This window comes from Hordeum vulgare, chromosome 1H (assembly GCF_904849725.1).
Source record: "Hordeum vulgare subsp. vulgare chromosome 1H, MorexV3_pseudomolecules_assembly, whole genome shotgun sequence".
NCBI classification, from domain to species: domain Eukaryota; kingdom Viridiplantae; phylum Streptophyta; class Magnoliopsida; order Poales; family Poaceae; genus Hordeum; species Hordeum vulgare.
In genome coordinates this window covers 409567054-409578145 of record NC_058518.1, presented here as the reverse complement: position 1 = coordinate 409578145, position 11092 = coordinate 409567054, and the positions used below count along the sequence as shown (strand labels likewise).

Genomic DNA, 11092 nt, shown 5'->3' with positions numbered 1-11092 from the left:
TTGGTTTTTGTCTGGCCAACATGATCTTTTATATTGCATTGGGAAGAGGTGCTTTGTGATGGGTTCGATCTTGCGGTGCTCAATCTGAGTGACACAAAGAGACATGACACGCATGTATCATTGTCATTAAAGATAAAAAGATGGGGTCTATTCCTACATGAATATATCTTGTCTACATCATGTCATCGTGTTAAGGCATTACTCCGTTTCTCCATGAACTCAATACACTAGATGCATGTTGGATAGCGGACGATGTGTGGAGTAATAGAAGTAGATGGAACCAGAAGTCGGTCTACTTATTTTGGACGTGATGCCTACATACACTATTATTGTCATGAATATCGTCATGATTATTTGCTTTTCTATCAATTTCCCAACAGTCATTTGTCTACCATCACTTGTTATTTTTCTCGAGAGAAGCCACTAGTGAAACCTACGGCCGCCGGGTCTAGTTCACATCATCTATTTGCAATCTCTACTTTGCTATTTGCTTTTCTACTTTATTTGCCCGTTTCTTTTCAGATCTATATTGCCAAAAAATAAAATCCCTTGTTCCCTTCCATTTGCTATCACTCTTATTTGCATATATCAATCTATCCTTACTTTACCCACGAGGGTTGCAAGGATTTGCTATTTGTGTGCAGGGGTTGTTTACATAGTCTTGTGGATCTTCCTACTGGATTAATACCTTGGTTTTGTTAGAATTTAATTAATTATGTAATTAGTTAAATCAATCTCTACTTGTAACCGCACGTGGATATCCCCACGATGCGGAACCGGCACATTGTTCCTGGAGCGTCGCCTCCAGGAACCACCTTCCGAACCGTCGCATCCTTCGGATGCGTTCGTTCCCCCTGTATATAAGTGTTCAATCATCAAGGAATAAAGACAACAGTTGATTCATTTGTTTCTCTCGCTATCTCTCTCGATTCAACTTACAACACGTTATCAGCACGCTCCCAGCGAAACCGACTCCGGCGAGATCGATTCCGGCGAGAACGGTTTAAGAAAGGAAACGTGAGATGCCTCGCCTACCACTGTACCTTCGCCCCTTCGTCACCCGCCGACGCCGCCGATTCATCGCTCCACAGCGCTTCGACGGCCGGCGATTCGGCATTGGCAACTACGGCGGCCGCCGCAACGCCGGCGGATACCGGGCGCGCCGCCCCGGCATGGGCCGCTTCCGTGGCCAAAATTTCCCCAACCGTCGCCGTTTCGGTCCCGCGACCGGCGTCATGACTCAGCCAACGCCCGCCGCATCCGCCGCTCGACATGCACCGGCCAGGGCAACGGCCTTCACCATGGGCTCCGACGTCAGGACCTTGACGAGCGACCCCGCGGCGCCTCTGTCTCTGCCACACGCGGATGTCGACGAGTCGCGCCTGCCATCTCCAACTCCGGCCACGCCCCCTCCTTCACCGCGAGCAGGCGCTCGCCGCTGCCTCGTGGCCCTCGGCCTCCCGCTGGCCAGCCCGTCGGCGGACTCGCCAACGAGCAGCCGCGGCCGCCGCGCTCGCACTTGGAGCCCGGCCGGGCTCGGACTCGCGAATGGCGCCTCCAACGGCGTCGCCCCGGGGACCCGGCTCCCTGGGGGATCCTCTGACGAGGACGAGGAAGAGGGCAGCCGGAGCGCCGCTCGTCCATGGTGAACTCCGCTGCATCAGCAGCCCCGGAGGACTTCGCGTGTGGTCGGCGTTGTTGTTGTTTCAGTAGAGAAGATTGGGGATCGAAGGATTCCTACCTTATCCTCTCATACTGCAGTACAGGCAACTACTGAAATATCTAGTGGACACTCCAACGTTGACAGTCCAGGCCCAACATGGCACGCCACATGCGGCCTCTCTCTCAGCTTATTTAACTAGTTGATTGATATGTTAGCATATTAGCAAATTAACAGTATCTCCTAGCAGTATTTTGCTTCCTGTTTTAGAGATTGTTGATTTCAATACAAATTTTAGTACTGTTTGTCAGTCGAGTACCATGTGTATTCCTGAAAATATGTGATTAAATAAATTTCCATGTTTGCTACATGTTGAGATTTATTACCTCTATTATTTGCAATTGAGATTTTCAATTTCTTGCAAATAAAAATCAATTCATCGTCTTAATTGAGCCGTTGGCTTAATACGAGCACGAGTTGATATGCAAAATTCCAAGTGAATTTTTTTCAAATTGATGTTTTGGGACCACAAAGTAGTGTGTTTATCTACTGCATAGCAGATTATCACCACTACGGTTTAAGCCTACATTTTATCATATTGACATTATGATTGCTTAACATTGTGCTCTCCCATACATTTTATTAAGTTATGACATAAGGTACTAGAAACATGAGTATCTACTGATTTCATGAGATTATACTCTCTAGTGCTGAGAGACGGACCCCGAAATTTTCTTTTGGGGCGTATCTACAATATGTCAAACTTAACAATTTGAAATTCACAATAATGATTTCAAGCCCACTTCTTGAAGTTATCATTAATTTTGCAACGTTCAATACAACATAACCATGATGGTTTTAATTTACCGAGTGTAAATTAATAATCTCTGGTTTACCCATGTAGGTAACCGATGGCTGGAAGAGAGTTCGATGCACTCGACCTCAATGGCCACAACTACCCTACCTGGGCCATGGACATCAAGATCGCTCTTAATTCCGTGGATTAGTGCGTGCAATCCAGACTCCGGAGGATCCTCTTCCGGATGGAGTCACGCCGCTGAGAGATGAACAGAAATATGCCGCCTTATACATCATAAGGCACCATATCCACCCAGATCTCAAATCTGAGTATTTGGAGGAGGAATCCCCACTTACTCTGTTTCAGGCCCTCAAGACGAGGTATGAACAACACAAGGCAGTTGTCCTTCCGGAAGCACTCCATGATTGGACGCATATCCGACTCCAGGATTTCAAAACCATCGGGGCGTACAATCACGAGGTTCATAAGATATGTTCCAAATTACGCTTTTGCGGGAAGGAACCTACTGATGCGGAAAAGATAGAAAAAACTATGTCTACCATGCTCCCATCTGAAAGGGTCCTCCAGCAACAGTATCGCGCTCGTGACTACCAAGTCTATTCCGACCTCATTCATATCCTACTTCAGGCTGAAAAGCATGATGAGCTACTCGCTAAGAATGGCTCTCAGCGCCCAGTTGGTTCCCAACCTCTGCCTGAAGTTCATATGAACGTCGTGAACGGACGAAAGTTTGATGGTGCCTTCTATGGCAAGCCATCGAACTTCAAGGGTAATTGCAAGCGCAACCGGAACAGAAAGCCTAGAAACTCGGACCGTGGGAAAGGCACCGCAAAGCCCAAGTTTGACAAAACTAAGCTTTGTGACAAGTGTGGATGCTACGCGCATCCTACTAATAAGTGCAATACCCCGAAGCATCTGGCAATTCTGTATCAGCAATCTCAGGGACGCAAAGTACCTCAAGGGAAAAGGTTTGAAACTAACTTCAACCTTCATCCAGATGGCACCAATGGAGCTGGTTGTTCGCAAGACGTTCCTCCCGGACCTAGCAACACCATGACCCTCTAGACATGAGAGGACCCTATGGACATGGAGAACATGATGGTTGAGTACGCCTCAACCGACATGTTTGGAGACTTCGATTAGTCCCATTATCTCCTTAGTGATCGATTTATTAAATAAATCATATCCATGTGTAACGATTGTAATAGAACATAAGTATTGTTGTCATTTATATTGTATGAGCACTTTGATATAATAATATTGTATTCTATGTATTGAAATAAGGTTTTCTTATTGAAAATTACTCATTTTTATATATAGATCCTCATTTTTCAGAATGTTAATGCATTCCAAACTTGGCATGATCGCCTTGGCCATCCCAGTGTTGGGATGATGAGGAAAATTAATAGCAATTCCATTGGTCATAATTTGCTTGAGTCAAAGTTTCCTCAGTCATCAGACTTCGTGTGCACATCATGCGCCACAGGGAAGCTAATTTTAAGGCCATCACACCTTAAAATACAAGCTGAACCACTTCAGTTCCTTGAACGCATTCAAGGTGACATTTGTGGCCCTATCCAACCATTATCTGGACCATTTCGATATTTCATGGTTCTGATTGATGCATCTACATGATGGTCACATGTGTGCCTTCTATCCACACGAAACCATGCATTTGCCAAGATAATGAGGGAAGTAATTAAGTTACAGGCCCATTATCCAGAAAGTCGAATTAAATCAATTCGCATGGACAATGCTGCAGAATTCTCTTCACTTGGTTTCAATGACTATTGCATGGCCTTGGGGATTGAAGTTCAGCACTCTATTCCATACGTCCATACTCAAAATGGTTTGGCCGAATCACTAATTAAGAGGATCAAACTCATTGCAAGACCTTTGTTAATGAATTGCAGCTTGCCAACCTCGTGTTGGGGTCATGCAGTTTTACACGCTCCTGACCAAACTGCATAATATTATTCCCCTTTATCTTTGATACGTGAAAATCTACCAAGTATTTCCCATCTGCGGTAATTCGGTTGCATACCGATATCACCATCCCGCATACATCATTGGCCCCTCAACATATAGTTGGGATCTATGTGAGGAATAATTGTATTACCGTCAATACCTCAAACCCCTCACATGGGGAGTTATTCAAGGCCAGTATGCTGATTCAATGAGGAATATTTCCAGGCATTAGGGGGAGAATTCAAGTACCATAAAGAATGCCAGGAAATTAGTGGAATGTTCAACACATTTCTGCCTCAAATCCACGTACTCAAAGATCTGAACCATGCGTTCAGAAGATTTGCAACACATTGCAAATAACCTGCCAGACTCATTTATTGAATATAATGGTGTCACACAATCCTACAATCCTACAATCCTACAAAAGTACGCCTCAAAGAGTGGAGGTACCAACAAAAACCACTCCAGTCCCCGTTCGATGCAACAGGGGGAGATGTATGGCAAAAGTACATTAGGATTCAGTTTCTTTCGCTATCTCTCTCGATTCAACTTACAACAGGTTTCTTAAGTGAGGGAAATACTTGTCGTGGTGTGCTACATCACCCTTCAAACTCGGAAAGAAACCAACGCACTCACGAGGAGTGGGGAGTCCTATGGTCACTCCTCCAGAACCACATACACGTCTTCGAAAAGGAGTCTCTAACCTAATTAATTACAAAACCTTCTCCAAATATGGGTTATCTTGCATGGCAAGAGAACCTAAAAGTCTCATGGATGCGCTTGGTGATGACAGATGGAAAATAGCCATGAATGATGAATTTATGGCCTTGCAGAAAAATAAAACCTCGCATTTAGTCCCTCCTCGGCAAGCCAGATTTTGACAGATTGCAAGTGGGTGTACCGTATCAAGAAAAAGTCTGATGGCACTATAGATCGTTACAAGGCAAGACTTGTGGCAAAAGGTTTCAACCAAAGGTATGGGTTGGATTATGAGTATACTTTTACCCATGTAGTTAAAGTTGTCTTGTTTTATAAATTGGTGTTTCTAGAGGATGGTGTTTGAGACAAATAGATGTGCAGAATGTGTTTCTTCATGGTGTTCTGAAAAAAGATATTTACATGAAACAACCTCCTGATTTTGAGGATAAAAACAAGCCTTTTCATATATGTAAACTTGATAAAACACTATATGGTTTGAAACACGCTCCAAGGGCATGATATTCAAGAGTAAGCATGAACCTTCAAGCACTTGGTTTCACTCCCTCCAAATCTAACACCTCATTGTTTATTTTTGTCAAGCTAGAGATTGTGATGTTTGTTCTCATATATGTTGATGATATTATTGTTACTAGCTCCTCAAACGATGCAGTGACAAAATTACTAAAGAATTAGGGATTCAAGTTCGCACTCAAAGATTTGAGAGACTTACATTTCTTCTTGGGTACTGAAGTTCGAAGAAATAATGGTACCTTGCATCTATCCCAAGCTAAATATGCAACTGAGTTGTTAAACGGAATTGGCATGCAAAACTACAAACCCTCACCTACACCATTGTCTAGTTTGAAACATTTGTCATTAACAGATGGAGAACCATTACATTCACAAGACATCACCAGCTACACGAGCATGGTTAATGGTCTTCAGTACTTGACCATCACACGTCCTGACATTTCCTTTGCAGTCAACAAGGTTTGCGTATGTCAAAAATGCATTGATTGTTGGACTCACATTTAGAAAGTCAACATCTACCCTTATAAGTGCATTCCCTCATGCGGATGGTTGCTTAGATGATAGAAGGCCCATTGGTGCATTTGCTATATTTTATGGTCCAAAATTAATACTACGGCAAAGAAACAAGCAAAAGTTACACGGTCAAGTTAAGAGGCAGAATATAACGCATTAGCAAATGCAACAATTGAGATTATTTGGAGTCAATCCACATGTTAAAGAAACTTCAAATTCCAAAAGTACATCTCCCATGTTTATAGTGTGATAGCTAAACCAGTTTTTCATGCAAGGACCAAACATATTGAGATAGTTTTCACTTTGCTAGAGAAAGAGTTGCAAATAAACAACTGGATGCCAGATTTATTCCATCCATCTAAGGCTCAATTTGCAGATGGGTTTACAAAGACACTACCACATGAGGCTTTGAAGAGTTTAGGCGTAATCTTATCCTTGTGTCATTGTGATCAAGGGGGAGTGTTGGAAATATATTATTACTTGTGTATCAAGTTCAAATTAAGAGAGTAGTTAAGAGTCCTTGTTTATCTTTCTATCTCTTCATGATTCTCCTTGTAATTCTCTATGATTGATACCAACCAAACCCATGTAAATCCCACCAGAGAGATTCTCGACCTATCAATATAAATACGCGGCCTTGATGTATGGAAGATGATACGCTTCATCAATTTCAACAATACTATGAGTAACATAACATATAACAATACAAGATGAGTTTATAAGCTAATAGATGAAAGGCTCAATGTTACTACCCCTAGGTTAATATTCACTATGAAGATAGTAACTTAGATTAGTAACATATGCACATGTTACTACTCTATGAGTAACATGATGAGTAACATAAGCTAATAGATGTGTTCATCAATTTCAACAATACTATAAGTAACATAACACATAACAAGACAAGATAAGTTTATAAGCTAATAGATGAAAGGCTCAATGTTACTACCCCTAAGTTACTATTCACTATGAAGATAGTAACTTAGATTAGTAACATATGCATGTTACTACTCTATGTTATACCCCATAGTGTCTATGGGATACCCTATAGTGAGTAGGAAAGGCCCAAACATTTATGCAAAAAAGAACTCACGCAAGTCTAGGCAGTAAATACACACCATCTGCTAACGGCATTAGGTGAACACCAATCAGCCACACCCAAAACGTTAAGCCACAGAAAACAGCACACAGTAGTTGTAAGCCAGATTTATAAGCAGAACTGACAGGTAAACATTCGGCACACCGTACATAATTATCAGGCTTGAGCTTTGATGTGATGTGCAGAAGGATCATTTCCATTAGACACTTCAAAAAAGGTACTCAAATCCCCACAGCTGAATGTAATATAACACAATCAGATGCAGCAAAGGAGCAGGTACAAACGTAACGGAAGCAATTCAAAAAAATACGAATTATTCCTGGCTTGGTGCGTCCTTAGAAACCTCCATGGGCTCTGCGGCTTCTGCTGCATCTCCTTTCTTGCCTATTACAAGATAAAAGGAGATCTGTGAGTTCACGGGACATGAGAAAGATGTAAACCAGTCTAGATATCAGGATAATAACTCGTGTATCAAGAACAAGCAAACAGAGCAGCATATATAATGACAACCAAGCCAACCTTTCTTTTTCTTGCCACCACCCTTCTTCTTTGACTTTGTGCCCAAAGCAAGCCAAGCCTTGATCTCCGCATCATCCTCAATGGATTTTGAGGGCTCCAACTGCTGTAGTGGATGTGACGTGATCTTGTCAGACCCATTTGGCATCAACAACACGGTGAATTTGATGTGGGCAACAAGGTCGCCTGCATAAACACCAGATAAGATAAGCAAAAACGACAAATAAACACAAATAATTCTGACAGTTCAAAAGATAAACACAATCACAAGTGACTTTGAAACAGGTTACGAGACAATTCCTAAAAGATGTCTAGTGGATTATCATAACTACCTTGCTTTTCATGGAGAACAGGGTATGGCTGCAACAGCTCATGATTCATGCATTCTACCAAACCTAAGCGTGCACGCTTCTCCTCCAACGCCCTGCCACAATTCACAACATGTGTTAGTAGACTAAAATAATGTGCATCACAAAAATTAATGAGCATTCACACACCTAGCAGTGAATGGCATGATTGGGAACTTCTGGCTAATCTCACTGAAGATGAACCTTGATGCCTTCATCTTCAAGTGATAGTTCTTGTCTACAGCTCTCTTATAAATAGTGGTCTGCTTCTCATCCAATAGCTTTGGCTGTGAATTATAATTCAACAAAAATGTAAGAAACATGCAAACCATAATATCATCATGCCAATAACATCGGTTATCACCTTTCCCTCGCCAGTGCTGGTGACAATATCAATTGCATACACTTCATTTTCTTCAAATTCAGCATCATCCACCTTGGTATCAGCATTGGAAACACTAAGTACCACTTTGTTACCATCGATGACGAATTGTTTCAGCTGATGACTAAGAACTCCTTCCACGATTTTGCAATCATAAGCAGCAGCAACTTTCTGAATTGCTTCAGTGACATCCTTATTCTGCACAAAATATAAGGAGTGAATTACTAATAAGACCAGCATATCAACAGACTATTACAGAGAGAAAGGAGAAGACTAGTCATCCAGAGGGAAATATCAGCAATCATGCAGTAAAAGGGAAAGGAACTTGTGCAAAGGTAGCCAATCAGATAATCTGTACATAATGTACCTTCTTTCCAGGTCTAACAAGCCTCATTGCAACTTCTGCAGCTGTGTTGGCAGCAGCCAGAACATCAGCTGCTCTTCCAGTAACCGGACCAGCTTTGATGACATGTGTATGAGCTACCACAGCAATAAATCCATCAATATGGCAAGCCATATCACTGTCAAATGAGAGCAGAATTGTAAGGGGCTGGTGAAATAAGAAGATAAACACATGGTAGAAAAGATTAAAGGGAGACATACATCTTCACCATGTCATTTTCTTCGAGTACAGAATCATCAGTTGCCAGTGGGGAGAAATGACAGACCGTGTTGTTCACGGATACGCATGTCGGGAAAGCAATGCCCCTTTCAATCTTCCTCTTCACGTTCTTGTAGACATTCCCAGTTTGCCTGCCATCAACAGGAAACACCGTGTAATCAGTAATCCAGCAAGGAAACAGCAAGGGAGATGTTATGAACGACAAAACTGGATGCATTACTCTGTTATGAAATTGTCACCCTTCTCACAAATGTCAACAATCTTGGCTTTCGGCTTGCACTCCGACAATACCAACTTCAGAGCCTCTGTTCCACAATAAATATCAAGCAAGAATGAGATATCTAATGAAATCATACTAACAATCATATATGCACATCCATATGCCATGGCCCACCCACAGAAAGAGTTCAATCCAAGACACTGAGAACCACACACTACAATTACAGCATTTCTCGGAACATGCAGGCTGCATTTTGAAATTGATTGAATGTGAACATAACAGAGTAGGGTGCATCATCACCAACAAAATGGAGCAGACAAAGAACGAATTGCTCACTGAATTTTGAAATTAATGAAGTTGAACATAACAGAGTAGGGCGCATAATCACCAGCAAAATGGAGCAGACAAAGAAGGACGTGCAAGATGAATGTTGATATTACATGAAGGTGGACATAGAGAGTAGAGTGAATCATCACCAACAAAATGGAGCAAAACAGAGAAAGACGTGCACACTGAACTCTGAAATTACATGAAGGTGAACTGTGAACATTAATAGAGTAGGGTGCGACATCATCAACAAAATGGAGCAAACAAAGAATGCCAGTGTCATAAAACTACAACCAGAACATCAAAACTCTAATCACGTTGATATTCTCATTCCTCTTCAGGGAGCTGAACGGACACTCCTTAAAACTCGCAGACCTACTGACCAAACAGCTAAATTCAGCAACGGCCAACAATATACACCCTAACCTGGGACAGCCTGCCCCGATAACAAATACAACGACATTTGGCAGCACAGCACACTAAAAATCGCACCACGCTCGACGGTGGAAACAGCATACACGAGACAGTTTAAGGAGGCGAGATTACTGTTGATGATCTCGGCGGCGGTCTTGTACTTGGTGACGACCTCGTTGGAGGAGAGGTCGAGCTCCTTCTCCTCCCTGACCTCCTCGTCGGACGACATCTGAACAAGGACACCGACAAGGTTAGAAAATGGCGACGAAAACACCTGGGGAAGGCACGAAGCCGCCCGAATCGAGCCATGGACACGCGAGAAGAGCCTGGGAAATCCTCACCGCTTCAATCCGAACAGGGGATGCGGAGACTGGGGAGGGGAATCGGGCGGCGGCGGCGGGAGGGCCGAGGTTTTAGGGTTAGGGTTTGGGAGGGCGAGGGGTTTGGGGCGTTGGTGGCTCGGCAGGGGGCGGATTAGAATGGAAGCGGGGGGGCTCGCGACTGGGGGATAGGCGGTGGCGGCTGCTTGTAGTGGGCGTGGGCTGGCTAGGGCTCGGTGCAAGCGAGGAGCCTCACGTGAACCGCGCGTGCGGAGACGAGAGACGATGGGCCGTGGGTCCGGGGGTTACCGTGGATTTAGGGCGCGTCGCCGTTCGGTGGGCCAAGGCCTGGTGGTTCTGTGGACCACGCGAGAGTTTTGTGTGACCGGCCCAGGAAGCCACATGTTAGACACTTGGATCGGCCTCTTTGATTGAGGGATTCTTTGTCTCAAAAATAACTAGGGAAAAGGGCTCGTGCATTGCAAAGGGAAAAAGCAATAAAACACACTTTTCTTTACCTACTAATAAAGCAATTAGTCCTTCTGTCAACTGTCATTAATATTACCCCTAAAGTTGACATAAATTATCCATTATGCCACCCATAAATAAAGTAAACGCTTCGTTTTTCTTTTTTTAATTCGCGGTCGAGTGGGT

At 43.2% G+C, this 11092-nt stretch overlaps 1 protein-coding gene across 1 annotated transcript; it reads right to left on the bottom strand.

Moving 5' to 3' along the window:
- Positions 1–7382: 7382 nt before the first annotated feature.
- Positions 7383–10615, bottom strand: LOC123441079 (ERBB-3 BINDING PROTEIN 1). Its single transcript, XM_045117602.1, has 10 exons — positions 10460–10615; positions 10251–10347; positions 9378–9462; positions 9139–9288; positions 8903–9056; positions 8518–8733; positions 8304–8440; positions 8139–8230; positions 7810–7992; positions 7383–7674 (listed from the first exon to the last, which is right to left on the bottom strand). Exons 2-10 carry the CDS (start codon positions 10345–10347, stop codon positions 7604–7606), a joined length of 1185 nt encoding a protein of 394 aa, XP_044973537.1. The 5' UTR covers positions 10460–10615; the 3' UTR covers positions 7383–7603.
- Positions 10616–11092: the final 477 nt, after the last annotated feature.

What these genes read in the sequence shown, in the direction of transcription:
- LOC123441079 (XM_045117602.1), bottom strand. Translation starts at nt 10,347, where the DNA reads ATGTCGTCCGACGAGGAGGTCAGGGAGGAGAAGGAGCTCGACCTCTCC. An exon ending in GGTGACAATTTCATAACAGA is followed by an intron (nt 9,289 to 9,377) that starts GTAATGCATCCA and finishes TGTTGATGGCAG; the next exon opens with GCAAACTGGGAATGTCTACA. An exon ending in TGTTCTCCATGAAAAGCAAG is followed by an intron (nt 7,993 to 8,138) that starts GTAGTTATGATA and finishes GTGTTTATGCAG; the next exon opens with GCGACCTTGTTGCCCACATC.